At 41.6% G+C, this 17,448-nt stretch overlaps 1 protein-coding gene and 1 long non-coding RNA gene across 2 annotated transcripts in view; one reads left to right on the top strand and one right to left on the bottom strand.

The window, feature by feature from the left end:
* LOC133464566 (protein eva-1 homolog C) overlaps positions 1 to 17,448 on the top strand; it is a 91,086-nt gene that overhangs the window by 44,573 nt on the left and 29,065 nt on the right. The window contains exon 5 of the mRNA XM_061746620.1: positions 2,854 to 2,997. Coding sequence (XP_061602604.1) covers positions 2,854 to 2,997 — 144 coding nt within the window. The remainder of the gene's footprint in view (positions 1 to 2,853; positions 2,998 to 17,448) is intronic.
* LOC133464569 (uncharacterized) lies at positions 2,836 to 15,691 on the bottom strand. Its single transcript, XR_009784488.1, has 3 exons — positions 15,645 to 15,691; positions 10,190 to 10,360; positions 2,836 to 3,089 (listed from the first exon to the last, which is right to left on the bottom strand). It is a non-coding gene; the product is annotated as an uncharacterized LOC133464569 (long non-coding RNA).

Here is a 17,448-nt window from a genome sequence, read left to right as displayed (position 1 = left end):
GTATGTGTGTTTGTGTGTTTGGGAGGAAAACCCCTCCCCTTCATTAGTGGCTGACTACAGACCTTCTTGTTTGAGCTATAGGGCTGTCATTGTTGGTTGTTGTTGGCATAGGTTTGGGAAAAACTGAAGGAAAGGTTACAGGTAACCGAGTTTATTCATGCCTATGTGTGTATGTTTGTGTTTGCTCATGAGAGACTGAGGATTGTTTGATGCTTGTCTTTCTGTGTTAAAAACCACTAATGAGAGCCAGAGGAGGTTGGACCTGTGGGAATTCTCTTTTAAAACGTATGTTGTGTGTTTGCTTGAGCTTTTTTGGACAAAAGATATGTGTGTGCTTTCGTCCGCACGTACTGCAACGTCTCTACAACTTTCCGAACCCCAGCGTCAACCCCCTACCAATGCCCTGTAAGCCCCATGCCCAACAAATCACCCCGCCACGCAGTCAAAGCTATTGCTAATGGGTAGCTGTCTGTCAGTGGACTCGGGTGTCAGGGATGTTGTCAGCGTTGCACACCGGCTGAAATGAGCCCTCTGGGAGGGTAAGAGAGGAGAGGAAAATGAAAGTCCATCACAAAATAACAGGAGGCCACTGGTCTGCAGATGTGCACAGTTGTCCTGAGTTATAAATTAATGGTTAATAAGAGTTTTATCGTGAACTAAACAAGAATGGCTTCTGATGAAACACTGTCTAGGTATTTTGAAATAAGCCGCAAACAACAAAGGATCAAAGTTCATGCTTGTTGGTTTCAGCTCTTCACGTGCGTTAGACACTTCTTTTTGTTGTAAACAGTCACTTTACTTTGCTGTGAATCACTACTTTTTCAATACAGGCTCTAGATAAAGGCTTTTGTTTAGCTTGTCTCATGTGTTTGACAAGTACAACGGGTCATCATTTGATAATAATGTTCAAAGTTTAGGTTACATAATGCTTCTTTTTTTGTTTTGTCCGATCTTCAGAATACAGCTCAATTTGTGATGCCAGACATTGCTCACATGCTGCAGTCAGTCTGTCATCTTTATATCAGCCTTTTCTTTTCTGATGGGTAAAAAAAATCAATAACACCATTTAAACCAACTCTGAAATAACAAATAAATGCATAGAAGTGTGTGTATGTATGTATGTATGTTGATAGCAGTGTATTTCATTGTTCTGAGGTAGACATTTCCTAAATGCTCAAGATTATATATATTTATTATATTTCTGCATCTGCCTAAATATTTTTTGGGTTTAGTGCTGCTAATGAGTTACAAGGAGAATTCTCAATAATTTTCTGGCCTTTACACACTTGCTAATTGAGAGGACTGCTCATGGAAACTGGTCCTGAGGTCCCTTGACACTAATTTCACATTGCAGATGATATGAATGCATTGAAGTGACAGTGGGAACTATGTAACCTTTGAGGCATGCTGCTCGTTCTCCGATTTCACCCACTGGTTCCCACATTCCTGCAGCCCTCTAGATCCTGGTTGGAAAGTCCAGTGTGTCAGTTCCAGCTGAGGAGCACCCAGGTGCCCACATGAGCCATGTCCAAAGACCATGTTAAAAGGGGACAGAACGCTGGTGGATGCTTGCATCACTGAGAAATCCACTGTCAAAGCTCAGACTGTGACCTGGAATCATAGAAGATGTTGTCCCTGATTTCCTTACAAATGTAGACAAAAGTGTGTTCTTTTTACGTATAAAGGGGGCCATTGAAAGAGTTCCCAGTGTTGATATTATGCATGACCACTAAATTGCCCCCATACGTTTTCTGACTGTGACATTTAACCTTTGCCCTGTGCCATAATTTGTTGTGGCATGTTGACGTGTGAGCCAAGTCTTAACCAGCCTTTTCCCTTCATCCTTTTTTTTTTCCTGACTTTTCTCTGTCTGAGGCCCACCAGGGGAGACGGTGTGACAGCTCAGTGTCCACTTTCAAAGGCTCACTTCCGTGTGTTGATTTTAAGGGTTTAGATGAACCGTGGAGGCCTGATAGAGAGTATCGGTGCAGGCCTATGGCCGGTCCGCAATCCCACAAGAGCTTCATCTGGCTTTCTTTGTGCTCATCACACCTTTTGGATGTTGTCTCTGAATCAAGGTGCACTAGATTTCTGTGTTATCACAGACCTCACCTCTGCATTCACACTCCCAAGACAATGAAAGCCAGAGATGAGGGGTTCTTGAAGCTGGCAGGTGATTAGTCATGATGAATGAGAGCCCCATCCATCACTCTGTTTGGTGTCAATACCCTAAAACACAGAGACAATAATATATAATTATATGCATATATTAGGGCTGGGTGATTTTGGACAAAAATAAAATCCCAATTTTTTTCTCTAAAAACCCGATTTTCGATTTAGATTTTTTTTGGTAAAACTACAAAAGACAATGGAATAAATTGTTTCAAATATTTTATCTTTATTTTTAAAGAAAAATAGCAAACAAATTTCCCTATTGGGAATGAAGTGCAATTGAAAGATACTGTAAATCCTCCTTGAGTTTAGTAAAGTGACATTTACAATTTTCTTGACCAAACAAAGATGACTAGACGAGCTCTGTCTGTAATGCAGCCAGCTGCAAAAAAGGAAAATCGATTTTCCAATTTTCCTTTTTTTAACATCGATTGTGATTAATAAATCCGATTTAGATTTAAAATCGATTAATCGCACAGCCCTAGCATATATACAGATGGGCTGGATCAGGTATCCTTGAGTCAGATCACCAGGAATGCTTTTTACTTTGATAGAAATGGTTTATAAAAAAAGAAAGATAAGTGATGAACCCATTTCATTTTAAGAGTGTTTTAATATATTTTGTTGCTTATCGCAGTTTTTGACATTTCAGATGACTAGAAAATCTCCCTCCCCCACCAGAATGCCAGTCGTCCGTGGCCTTGCAGGTTCTTACAGCCCGCTGCCAGGGGAAGAAGAGCTGTCAGGTGAAAGCCTCCACCAGAGACTTTGGAGATCCGTGTTACGCTGGCACCAGGAAGTACCTCAGTGTCATCTACACCTGTGGTGAGTTGCAATTCAAGCTTTCTGTTTGCTTCTCTTTCAGGCCACCAGGGTGTGATGTTGACCAACTTATCAGTGTCTGAGTTGTTTTAGCTCTACGGTTCAGAATTGGAGACAAGGAAAAAGTTTTGTTACACTCACAATATTATCATCATGATGATAACTGAATAATTCACTTTTTTTGGTGGTTATGGCAGTTTCTTTTCCTCTGAATTAAGTTGGGATGCATTTCCCCAGATTGTTGATTTAGTTCCCACTTCTAATGTTTTGGTTTGTTTGTTTTATATCTTCTGTTTTGACATATCTGTGGATCAGGGGGAATGATGGACTTCTTTCTTTATCTGCTTACCATCACCCGGGTAATCCTGAACTGTCAGGGCATTGACCACAAGCTCCAACACATGAACAACAAGTTCTCACACACATGTTATCCAGATGCCTTGGGCACCAGGAATCAATCAATGAGTACTATAATGTGGACTTAAATCCGCCAAAACCCACAGACCCCAAGACCCAAAATCAGACAAGAACTGCACTAAGGTTTGGCATGTCGGAGGGAAATTTGCATCCATGCTTTACCCGGCTGGATTGAACCACTTAGGCCCGCGTATCATATGCATGGATTGCATTTCTTGCTATTCCTATTTTTCCTGTCATTGGTTCCCCTGTTTAATATCTTGGTTTTCTGATCAGGGTTTGTGGTTTGTTTAGTGTCAGTTTATCAAGATGTGCCTTCTCTGCACCAATGATCTCAACTATCAGCTAGTTTTCCGAGACTCAATCCATCCTTTATCTCAGTGACAACCAGCCATTGCAGACAAAAACACACAGACTGTTCAGCTGTGTTTGTACAGTCGTTTGACCTGAATCTCTGTCTGGCCACCCTTATCTGTTGCAGATAACAAAGCGTGCTATCCTAACAGCTCTGGTGCGGAGTTGGGTTCGTGGATGTTCTAGTGTTTGTAGGGTCTGAGAGCTATAACAGGATATGGCATGTTAAACAAGCTTTGATGAAGGGCAGGCTGTGATGGGGAAGGGGTTACTGTATTTTAGTGGGAGTATAAGAGGAATGATCAGAGTAAATGACTGTAGTTTCTGGATTAGTAAAATAATTGTAGGAGATGAAGGACACCTGTCTTTGCATTGGATGGTTGTATGTACCGGTATGCATATTCACACAAGGCTGATATTTGGGTTTTATTGAGTATCCATGTGACACTTTTATCAAACATTATCCCCTTCATGCCCGATAGATGGAATAATACACTGAAAATTATGTATTTTTTAAAAATATAAAGTGTTCATTATACATGTATATTAAAATAAAAAAACACCACAACAATTTTTCTTATTTATATTTTTGTAGCTCTATGAGTACATGGGGTAGTTTGATCTGTTTTTGTGTATATATATATATATATATATATATATATATATATATATATATATATATAAATACATTCGGGGGGTGGTGCAGAGGCCTACCATCAGATATCAGGGGGGGGGGGGGATCCATTACAGCTGCCATAAATGCTGCGAAAGAAGCAAAAAAGGCAGATAAAGATAATGGGGGGAAAAAATTAAGAAAGGAGAGACTCTGGCCTGCAAATCACTGAATTACTGAGATTTACCTGGGATTAAAATGATCTCATCATCTTTGTGTTTGTTGAAATAGGATGGGTCATTTGACTTGGAATTCATAATTACCAAATCATATATAAAGCTAATTCTCACTTGGCACAAGTCCCCGGGTGATGCTAGTCCCATGTAAACAGGTCATTGGAGTTTATATACAGTAGATGGGACTGATGCCATGTGGTCACAGGAGTATGTCTGCAGTTAAGGGACAAAACGCAGTGATTGTCCAAGCTTGTTTTGCACTGCTAAACTGTAGTTAAATGTAATAATATCCAAAAAAGCGGTGGAAGATCTGGAGGGGATTGTGGTCCTTCACCTAAAGCAGAAGCTTGTGGATCCACGCCAGTAAGAAATCAAAGCGGGGTCCCTTAATTCTCAAAGGTCTCTGCAGTCCCCACTTTGTGTTTTCAAGATGGAAAGTATGACCCAGACAGTGTATCTTGTTACTGCAGAGAGAATATAATTATATTCATTTTAGGATTCTTAAGCAGACTGACTGACCTTTGTATAAACACTGATTTTCTCAATGACACATGTTTATGACATGTAGTTTCTCACTTGAATATATTAAACCTTTTGTTCTCAAAAACAATGCCTGGATTCTTTAATTTATCATCATGTTTTATAAAGAAATGTAATAATATCGTTGACTTAGTCCAATTTAAAAAGATCATCTGTGCAAGACTAAATCAGCTGTTGCTGATATCTTGTACGGTATGTTAGCAGTAGTTTTCTGCTCCATGGATGTGTGTACATCCATCACTGCTGGTGAGCAGGAGCCTGTCAGTGCTGCTAAATCTACTGCACGGGTCAAAGTGCCCTCAGGATGTGGAGTCCCGCTGTAAATCTGCCCCATAATAAAGTGTGTGTAGTTGTAAAGGGTTGTTTGTTTTTTTTCTTACTGCCAACTTAATAATTGAAGAGTGTTTACGAGTGGAGATGTGTAGTATAAGTATTTGGCACAAGTACTTGCTTGATTCAGAGTGCAGACTTGTTGTCAGCCTCAACTTGCCTGCGATTTATAAAGCCGGCAGCTGCCGAGCTCCAGCTTCTTCCTCACACAGCCCCAGGGATGGACTCACTTTTCAGGAATAACAGAGGGGCAAATGGCCTGGAACTTGCCATCAGTCACCCAGCAGATTTCAAACGCTGCACACTGACAGGCTTCATTTACATCTTCTCCCCCAGGAGAACGTCACCACGATTTGTTTGTCAAAAAGTTGCTTGAGGTCTCCAAAAGCAGAATCAACTGGGGCCTATGGAAATAATGTCTTGGGTAGTCTGAAGACATCTGAGGATGTTGGGAAGCCTCTTAGCAATATATTTCTATTTAAACAGTTTTATTTAAGTTTATTTCATGTCAGACTTGACCCGATTTAATGTGAAACACTGTTTATTACCTAAATCCGGCAGGGTGCTGTGATGCCTGTTATTGTAACCGGGGATGCTGCAGTATACCCCGCACCCCCACTTCCCATGGCTAAGGTGAGAGGTGGGGGGGGTGTTTTTGGACCATGTGTTCAAATCCAAGGTGTTTCCTGCAGCTCTTTTAAATTATTGGCAAGAGTCCACTTCGAAGCGAGTAAGGTGACAGCATGTGCATTCATATAATGCTACAAAACCTTTCAACAAATCATGATTGCATCACCTCTAACCAGATCAAATCCAAAACAGCTTTACCTCCTCATCTCTTCCTCCAAGTCAGACCCAAACTCATTCCTCGCTGCCCAGAGTTCAGTTACTTGTTCTTCCCCAGAGAGGTATTAAAACCTCTGACTTTGAATCAAGATGAGGGGGCCTCTCTCCTAGAGTTCCTTTGCAGGATTTCCATCTAATGTGCTCACTGTGGCATAATGGATCACCCCAAACTAACAACACGGCTCTATTGAACCATGCAGCCCAGACTGTACAGCTCATACCTAATTAAGAGGGGGAAAGAGGAGGGGGGATGTCATGGAAAGACTAATGAACTAGTCTAATTGCTGAGCAGGAGATTGATTAATCGTGGCATTTAGCTGGTTACCATCCAACCTGGGGCAGTAGATGGAGAACTATTGAAATACACTACTCAGGCTCTTTGAACTCTGAGGTTAATATAGACGTGGTATATTTTCAGAATAAAATAATCTGTTACGGCTACATCAGAGAGAGCCCTACATCAAAGATGTAGGATTTTTTTTTTTTTTTGTATATACAGTATTAAATAAGAGTATTTTGACAGCAGGGTCTTACCTTTTGGTTTAGTGGTCTTTGTAGACCTTTATTCATATTACATAATTTCCATCAGCTGTTTTGCAGATGTCTTGGAAATAGAAATATTTAGGTTCACATTACTTTTTGAGATCTTTTCATTCAAGTTGAGTTTGTGATTTTTAAATACACATTTCTAGGATTCAGTTGCATCTTCGCAGTATCGGATGAAATTATCTTAAACTTACAGTTTTATAAGAGGGCAGCAGGGAGGACAGCTTCACAAGCTGAAGGGAGTCTGATTATGATATTTGTAGAAATAATACGAATGTCCTGTCTTCCACCACACATTACACAAAACGTAATTTGAAGATGTGAGTAACAAAAACATTTGATGTTAATATTCACACATGTATTGTAATTCTTAATTTCTCTTCAGTCATAAACCTGATAAATCGAACTAAACAACAATTAAAGCTGCAAGCAGCGATGAACGGGCCCTCGCACTCACGGCCACCGCCCCCATAAGCATATCAGAAATGACACCACCCATGACTTCCTATGTCAAACCATTGAAAAGTTATAGCAGAAAAAAGGGACAACCAATCAGAAGAAGGGGCGGGGCTAATTCAGGCCAATGAAGGTCAAGGACTCAATACAGAATCTGATGACACCACCCACGACTCTCTATGTCAAACCATTCAAAAGTTATGGCAGAGAAAAGTATTCTAGGGGGCGCTGTTGAGCCGTTAGGCCACGCCCATTAATGCAAACCATGAAATATCAAATGTATCGCCAGGCCTGGCTTGCGTGCAAAATTTGGTGACTATCAAATATGGACCAATCAGATGAAGGGGGGGGCGCGCCTTTTGGCGTCTAGCGTCGCCACGGTAACACTTTTGAAAGAGAAAAGTAATGCGCGTAGTCGCAGGATGGAGACGCACATTTTGATGTATAACACACCTGGGTGCACATTACGGTTCGGGCCGAATTAACTGCCGAAGGAATGGCATAAATTTCGCCAAAATGACACGATTAATTCAAAATGGCCGACATCCTGTTCGGTTTCAGTCATGGCACCAGGAGACTTTTCTTTAAGTTGGGCCATGATACAGGTGTGTAGCGATTTTCGTGCATGTACGTCAAACCGTATTGTGGGGCTTGAGGCACAAAGTTTTCCGGGGGGCGCTGTTGAGCCATTTTGCCACGCCCATGAATGCAAACCATTAAATATAAAATTTTTCGCCAGGCTTGGCTTGCGTGCAAAATTTGGTGACTTTTTGGGCACGTTTAGGGGGGCAAAAAGGCCTTCCTTTTGTCAGAAGAAAAAATAATAAAAATTCCTACAGATACAATAGGGCCTTCGCACTGAAGGTGCTCGGGCCCTAATAATTGGAAACTCCAATTGTTACTGTTTCCTTTATGCCTTAAATCGGGTATATTAAGTTTTTGCACACGTGTCCAGAGAGCTAAAAAAGGCGTCTTCTGTTCTTTATGACTGAGGAGACCAAGAAAAACGTATCCAGCTGCCTTCTGGTCAAGCCTTTTGGGATTATCTTCGCGTGGATGACAGAATCCACAGCAGCATATCTACAACAGCATATACAGACTTTACAGTGGTTATCAAAACTAACGTTCATTTGCTGTTCAACTGTTGCTTTATCTTCATTTCTGTTTTGCATGCAGTTTAATTTCACTTCAGGAAAAGGAGTCTCTGCTCTGTTTTTAAAGGCCACAGCACCAGCAGAGGCTGTGATTGCCTACATGTGGCTCAGCAGGCTGGTTTTTATATGTAAGAGAGAGAGAGAGAGAGGGGAAGATAAAGATGTAATTCAGGAGCTTGACGGCAGGAATTGAATTGTCCCTTTTGGTTATCCAGACACGAAGACAGTTCATGTATATCTCCAGCTGCAGTACTCACACACATTTGTGTCAGAGAAGCGGGCTGTGGGGAGACTGTTTGTTTTGGCTCAGTTTTGTGGAGCTGCTGTCCAGCCCGGCAGGCGGTAGCTGCGGAGACCAGTCTTTCCTACTTATAGCTTATTGCATAGCTGCGTGACTGGTGGGATATATATATATTGCACTCGCAGTATGTTAAATTTACCGAAGCAAACCCTTTTTTGAATGCACAAAATTGGTGATGTGTGAATGGACGTACATGTGACACAAAGTTCTTGGTCTGTAGAGGAGTTTCAGCTCCTTTTTTAAATCTCTATCTGGGCGGAAGTTTTTCATCATCCTTGTCTTCCTCTGCCATCAAGCTGAAATGGTTGAGCTCCAAACTTTCCTTCACAGCTTGCTGTGTTACAATCTTATCCCTCCAACATGAAGTCAGAGATCAGGTAAATCTCATATCTGCCTGAACCTGAATGTAGCGAGGAAGCCGTTTGATGAAGGAAAGTTCTTGAAGTGCTAACCAATGTAGCTGCAGAGAAAGCAGCACACCATGACGACAGTTAGTGGGGTTTATTCATAAAACGTGAGTCTGTGAATAGTTCTAGGAGCAGTACTTAGCTATTTGGGCATTCATGAACATGTTAATAGTTAGTAGCACAATAAATATTGCTTGTCAGTAGAAAATGTAGAAAATAAGTCCTACATGATTGTTGATGAAACGAGAAGCTTTAAAACACATTAAATTCATGACTTTTCCAATAGAAGGTTCTCATCTTTGGTTATTTTTGTATTTTTTGGGCCTTGTAGTTTACTCTTACTGTATCCTTCTGACATAGCCTTCTGTAGGGTTCATGACCAAACCTTCATGTCCAGAAAGCTTCCACTTTTTTATTGGAGGCTTCAAGTATCTTTTTCTGTCGAGTTTATTTTTTCTTTATTTTTTTTCTTAAGGACTTGTTTCTGTGTTGTTTGTGAAACTTGCCTGATCTACATTTCATTGTTATCACAACTACATTTCATTGTTATCAGGACTGTTTGTCCATGAACTTTATCAGTTTGTGTGAAAAACCAACGGTGGAACCAACACGGAGCAGGATGAATTCACAACTCCAGAACTCATCCCTTTGAGTGTACCGTACTAGCAGAGTCTTACACCCGATGAGCCAAAAGATAGGAAAATTCTGTGATTGCATGTTGCCACCTGTGTTTTGCTCCACTAGCCACATTCTCTTGTGTTTAGTAAGGTATCAATCACTGGACGTGACAGCCCAACCTGCCAGTCAAATGCACACTGTAGTTTATCTGGGTGAAGTTTGGCCAGTTGAAAAACGAGAGGAAACACTGAAAAGACCATTCTCAATTCTCTCCAGTCCCGTCACACTAACCTGACTCCATAGAAGGGCTGTGATAACAGCTGGCACTCCCAGGACTACTCCTGTGAGAAAACACAAAGCACATGACCCCGGCTGACCTGTGTGGGTGTGAGGTGAGCTGTTGCCTTCATGGTGGTGGTTGTGGGTTTTAGCCAAAGCCCATACAAGGCATTCCTTTCCCCTGGTATGAAATCATCTTCACTTGGCCACCTTGTCTTTTAAACACGCCTCACCTCTGGCCTGAAGAAGTTGAGTGAAGTAAGCGATGACTGTAAAACATAATAAGGAAAAGCATGAGTAACGTGCAGAGAGCCTTGCTGATGTGTGTTTTGCCAGCATGTTAAGTCAGCTGATGTCTGCTGCCTGCACCCCATCTGAAATCTGCTGGCGCTGCGAACAAACAAGAACCATGCCGAGCACACACACTTAGAGCAAAATAAAAGCAGCTGTAGTCACACCTGATTTAGTAACCCCCCCTCTTTTAAATGGATGCACTATAAATAATACAGCTTCTCTTCTCTGACTTACTGAGTCTTGCTCCAACTCGGTAGGACACAAAAAAAAGAAACTTTGCTAAAGTTTCTGCGTCCATCAGCTCAAATATATGTTTTCTGTACATGAGTATTTCATATTTTATAAGACTGGGTTAGTTTATTGCCTAATGTTAATCCCATATGACTGCTCAACCATGACCAACGTCAAGGCGCTAATGCACTGAAGGAGTAAATCACATTTATTCTGAACAAATATAAAAGCAGTAAGGTTTTCATTTATTTAGACCTTTTTTGTCGTTTGTTTTTATTTAAGGTTGCGTAGAAGATCTTTTTCTTATTTTTTTTCTTCTATATTGCCTGAAATTTTCTTTACACACCAACAGTAAAGAATAAATTAAATGCTTGTGTATTGAAACAAGAACTGACATGTGGACATATATTTCCTTTCCTTTTCTCCTATGCCACAGGGTTCCATGTTTGAATAAAATACTTAATTGACTCTTTTCTTTTAGAGTCTTCTGAAAACAGCCCTGAATACTGCGCAGAAGAAGTAGCAATGCGGGAACCGGACTCTGAGCCCGACAGTCCCTTTGATTCCTCTCCTTGCAGACGGCTTAGTAAACACAGAGGGGAAGAAACAGCGATACAGACAGATAACGCAGGTGGACTGATAAGCATGAAAGGATTAAGAACCGCGCGGTGTAAACTGAGTGTCACTTGACTCAACTACAACCTTTGAGCTACTCAAATGGCTCGCCAGGTCCGTTTGTAAAGGAGCATCGTTATCGCCTGCTTACCAGAGCACACGATAAATAATGCTAATATAACCATAATTCCAATCCTAAAATCTTCAACAATTTATTTGTTTTATCTTTTGACATTTTCAGTTAAGAACTGTCTCTTAAATGTGGTATGTATTGCAATTTAAGGGTTCAAATAATTCAGTCACTCTTGATGAAGACTAAGACATAGAAATTGCATACAAAGTGCTGAGTCGTGATTATTAATCGTTTCATTTGCTTTTTGTAGAAATGATGACTTGTGGTTGCTCGTTTGTCCTGCTTTGCTCACCCTTCTTTATCATGCAGACAGTCCAATGACTTTGTAGATAATCAATGTCCACCTTTCCTCATATTGTCCAGCTGACTCAATGGTAATACCTTTGTGGTCCTTTTAATGAGGACATGGACCATGTTAACAATTGTGTGCACGGGCCCGAGAGCCTCTCCAATGAGCCTTCTAGGGGCTGTCTTTCTGCAGCTACGAGTCCAAGCCACTTATGTCCGAGTAATCTCTTTGGAGAATGAAGGAATGTTCTGCATTCAGCCTGTTTGTCTTCTTTAGGAAAGCAGGGTAATAGAAGTATGTTGTCAAGTTAACGTGAATACAGCTGCATGTGTGCGTGAACAAAAAAACAAATATATTACACAGCATGTAGATGAGTGCACAAACATTCAACATGCAGTACGAACACACAAACATCTCCCCCAGCTTGTGGTTTTTGCTCAGAAGCAGCTACTCGTTTGGGAAAACATTCTGTTGAACTGGAAAGGCAAAGCTCTGGATGAGAACTCGCTGCCAAACTTTGTCACAAGCGTTGTACTCTGCTGTTTTTTTGTTGTTTTTTTTATTATTATTGCTCCATCACTGTATTTGAAACTATTCTCCGCTCTTTCTGTCAGCGATCCATCGTTCTTGTTTTCGTTTGCACATCGAGAGTGTTGAATCAGACGGAGGAGGCAGACTAATGCTTTCCAGTCTGTGGCTGGTTTCAGTTTTCCTGTGGTGAACGAAGACAGAGGGGGAGAGATTATGGGGGACTGGGCAGCATTTGTGTGCGAGTGTGGAGGGGTAGTCTTGGGGGGGGGTGGGAGACATTCCCAAAGAATCTCAAACTGGAATTATGCTGTAATTCTGCAAGCATATTCATGGCATCTCTGCCGTTCTGCAGCCTTAAAGACTGCTTGCAATGAATTTTTTTTTTCTTGCTCATGTTTACAGAGTATTTGCACCAACACATGAAAACAATCCTTTGCTGAGCTTTTCTCCCTAAACCACAGCACACTAAATGTTGATAGTAAAAATTCATAAAACATGAGAAATAATACCTCAGAATAATATGAACTTTTATTTATTTTTTTGGGGGGTGGGGTAGGAAAATTATGCATTCCTTAACTAGTAATTGAAGTACTGGCAATAAACACGAGTGCCTGAATGTGCCGTTTGACCTTTAGCAGAGTTCTGAAGGACATTTTTACAAGTGGTTGCACATGATGACAGACACAAATTATGATTTTTCTAATGATTTTAACATGGTGCTGCCAAAGTTAGTGTTTTTCCACTCATTTACACGCTCTCACTTTATTAAAGTTAACAAAATAATTAAAGGCAGTGTAGGCAATTTCTTTGATGACATCACAACAGCAAAACATAGAGGACTAGCTCCTGCCTCCCACGTCCACCAATGCCATTTCCAAAGTCAAGTCAACTTGGTTCAGCTGAGCTGACAAAGAAGATGGCAGAGTGAACAACTTCTGGTCCTGGTTGAGTTATTTCTAACAAACCCCTCCCCTTGTCGCTGATTCACTGGGACAATGTTTGTCATAGTTTGGGGGCCGGCTCCCAAGGGCTGTACATGTATGTCCCTCTCTTTTCACCAGATTACTTGCAGTCAGTGATATCTGAAGTAAAACAAACAAGGCTGTAGTGGCAGCTGCAGCTGCTGCCTTGGTGGAGGCTGGATTGTTCATTTGTTATAACTACTGTACAACTTAATCTGCACTTTTGCCTTTAAAACAACAGTGCATCAGCCTCTGTCAAATCAACAGTAGGGTTCATGCTAGCAGATCATGTTTAACCCGCAGCTTATAAATTGGTTTTAACTTTACAGAGAAGAGACAGGAAGACAAAGACACAACGTTTCATCAGCTGGGCGTTTGTTTTGCCACTTCTGAGATGGTGAACACTGAACCAGGGAACCAGTGGTTGATTTTTACTCTGGTTTGGGTCTGTGATGTCATGATTTTCCTCAACAATATCCCACCAAAGGTACAGAGGACGAACATTAGTTAACACTGATGTTTCCAGTGATACTTTTTTGAATAAGGAAATGCTTTTAAGCCATTTTCAGACCTCAATGATGCATTTAGGTATGGTTCATATAAATTGAGGTTTTTTACTGTCCTCCCTTACGCCTTCGTCCTGCAGCTGTCCCTTCGCTTCCTGTCCCTGCATTAGAATAGTGAAGAGTACTTTATTCAAGCAATCATATGGAAATTGGATTTTATCTACACTGCTGGGTTAGAGACTGCTGCTTTTGGTCTTACCTCACCAGTTCTGGTTCTTAAAGGGGACCTATTATGAAAAACAGGTTTTTTCTTGCTTTAACATATATAAAGTGGTCTCCCCTCAGTCTGCCAACTCAGAGAAGGAGGAAAGCAACCAAATTCTGCAGTGTCTGTACAGCCGCCCAGATGAGCCGTCCAGTGTCATGTGACTTCTACGAGCAATTCAGATTTGCGCATTTTCGTTACGTAAGCAAAATGCAAACCACGCCTCGGTCGGCCTCCGCTGCATGAAAACACGCCCACAACTAACTCCGCCGGCCAGAGCTTCCGCCATTGTTTCGAAGCGGGGTATGGTGTGGCTGTTTCAACAACGAGGGACAGTAAAAATTAGGTTTTGCATCGACACTTACCCTCATAAAAGGATCAGTTCCAACAGCAAGGACCCGGCAACTGCACACGAGTCAGCGGTAAGTGGCGTTAATTTTTTATGTTATTTATATTTGTCTACAAGTATGATCTTTGCATGGGCTAAGTATTTAGCTTAGCTCCGGTGTTACCCGTTAGGTAACACCGGAGCTCTATTAGTAATACATTTTTTTTCTGTTTATGGTTTCAGATCTTCCAAGCAATGCACCTGAAGCTGTTCAACGACACCTTCAGAAGAAATGCACGATCCTTCCTTGAGCCAGCAATAGTGCATAAATGTTATTTTATTTTTTTAAGAATAAAGTTGCCATTTGTGAACATTCAGTGTTGTGATTTCTTTACAGTTAACATGATTCATTTGTCTTGTAACATAAGAAATGAAATGATGAGGAATCGGAGTAAATAACTGTTAGTGTGAAGACGAGGTGACCCGTTTCCCCTTTAGGTGACTAAAGGCTGATTTATGGTTCCGCGTTACACCAACGCAGAGCCTACGGCGTAGGGTACACGTTGATTTAACGCAGAACCGCAATTCAGGCTTTAAGATCCCAGGGAGTCGTTTACACCGTGTCATAAATGCATGCGAGCGTCCGACTATCGCGTCGAGCTGCCTGACACTGAAACCGGTAAACCCGCGGCCAGTTAGGACAGTCCAATAGAAAATAAAGCAATGGAATTGATTTTGGCACTGACGCTCGCTCGCTCGCTCGCTCGGGACACGCTTTAATAGTGTACGGAGCCGGCTCTTCTAACCCAGAGCGAGGCTTTGTTCCCTCCCCTGCTACGCGTCATTCAGGCAGCCAATCAGCACAGAGCCTCATTATCATAGCCTCCCCTCCCCTCAGAATCCCTCATAGAGAAGGAGGTTAGAAGCAGTAAAAATAAAGACATGGCCCAGAGGCTGAATCTCTAATTTATGTAGAAAAAAACAAGCATTTGATTGTTTTTAAGACATTCAAGGTCTGTTTAAAATATACATTAAATGCTATAATAGGTCTCCTTTAAAGACATCTAATTGGCCGAAATCTGCAATTATCTGGAAAATGTTATAAAGCCAGAAAACGGAGCCAAAGATGTTTAGACATCAAGTTTACCATCAGATGACCTGCGTTACAATATGCAAAGATGCATTTACCCCCAAATTACAAAAATGTACCGCGTACATACAGTTTTATAGTGAACTTTTATGGAAAATATCTGTTGGAAAGTTATGAATGAGTGCAAGAGTGAATTTAAAATGCACTGTTCAGCTTCTGTGCCACGATATTCAGATACCATGTCATGATCAGAGTGGACAAACCTGCTGATAAATGTCTATTGTGTTGTCTCAGCGTGCGAGCGCTTACGTTCAGCCTCCAGCAACATCTTCCAGCTCATTAATTACTTTCCCAGATTTCCAGATTGAGTTGAATGGAATTCTCAGATCGTTTCCTGGAGCTCGACTCTGACTTTACTCGTTGTTTTCTGTCTCAGAGTCACTCGCGCTCACGCCCCCCTCCTCCCCGTCCTCTCTTGCTTTGCTCTCTCCCTCCCCTTTGTACTTCTCTTTGACTGCTCACTCACACAGCAGCAGAGGTGGACACCACACATGTCCCGCTTCTCTCTCTCTCCCTGTCCCTCCCTCGCCGCCTCTTTCTCTCCCGTGCTCTCTCCCGCTGTCACATTCCAGTTGCCTAAAGCCGGGTTTAACTTTCACTCTCACTGAGAGTAAGAAGGAAGGCGAACCCAAAAAGAGAAGAAGCCTTATTCTCAGAGAAGAAGGAAAGAAGTAAAAGGAAACTCTCTTTATGCCCCATTTGGATTAAAAAGGGGGAGTCACCTTAAAGGAGCATACCTTCTTAAAGGGTCTATTCTTTTTCATCCTTCCTCCCTCCTTCCTCCTGGTTCCTCTTTTTTTTTCTTTTTTTTTTGGCCACGCACAGTCATGCTGGTCAGATCCACGGTGGACTATTCACGTGAGCACTTGTTTTTACGGCACAGTTAGTTCCGGCTCTCCTGGCGGGACAGAGAGGAAAAGAGGAGGAGGTGGAGGATCAGAGGAGTTAGTGTTTGACAAGGCAGACAGCCACACAGGCACGCTCAAGGAGAAGGTTAATTCTTGGACCCTGGAGGATTTTCTGTTCAGCGATGTGTGTGTAAGTGTCTTCTCGTCTTCTGCCTGAACACGCTGGTGAATCTCTCCACTGGCTGATTCTTCCTATTTTAAAGTGAGACCTCTCAGATTTTTTTTTTCTTTTTTTTTTATGTTTTACAACTTACAGACTTTAAACTTCACATATGTGAAAGTCTTTACTTCTCTGTACCTGTCCTGTGAAATGCTTTAGTTTGTAATGTTTACATAACTCATCTCCTGTCATCTTCAGGAATGTTGTGTGAAATATGATGGTGTCCAGGAGGATAAATGGTTTTAAAGTGTGTGTGTGTGTGTGTGTGTGTGTGTGTGTGTGTGTGTGTGTGTGTGTGTGTGTGTGTGTGTGTGTGTGTGTGTGTGTGTGTGTGTGTGTGTGTGTGTGTGTGTGTGTGTGTGTGTGTGTGTGTGTGTGTGTGTGTGTGTGTGTGTGGCGTTCAGGGGCTGAGAGAGAGACTTGCAAAGGTTTGACTCGCAACAAGGAGCTGTTCTTGGCAGGGGAGGGAAACTTAGAAACACACATAGGAAACGCGTATGTGGACATGACCACAGTGATGCGTGACGCCACTTCAGTCAATGTCGGTACCTTTTTTTTTTTTTTAATAGCTGCACCAAATTGGGTTTTATTACAAGTTGACCGAACGTGGTCAGCGTTTTTTTGTTGTTTTTTTTTTTCTTTAATGAACAGGCTCTTTTTGCAGGAGCTCGACTCCTCCGTAATCAACAGCAGGGTGCATAATACAGCAAAAGTAACAGAGGCAGTGTGTTTTCTCCTGCACACAGCAAACACTAACTGCTGAGTCAGAGCGGCGAGCTCCCTGAAAATGTGCCACTTTAACTCCAAAACCATGCAGCAGCATTTTCCTCTTAACTGGAAACATTTACTCCTGATTTACAAATCTGATAATGGATTTATTTTTCTCATTTATCAATCATTTAGTTTACAAATAAAATTTAAAAATCAAATGAAGCATGACGAGCTGTCCGTCGCAGCTCACCAGTCGTAGGAGATTTGATTAAAT

This window comes from Cololabis saira, chromosome 18 (genome assembly GCF_033807715.1).
Source record: "Cololabis saira isolate AMF1-May2022 chromosome 18, fColSai1.1, whole genome shotgun sequence".
Classification (NCBI taxonomy): Eukaryota; Metazoa; Chordata; class Actinopteri; order Beloniformes; family Belonidae; genus Cololabis; species Cololabis saira.
This window is presented reverse-complemented; position numbering and strand designations above follow the sequence as displayed.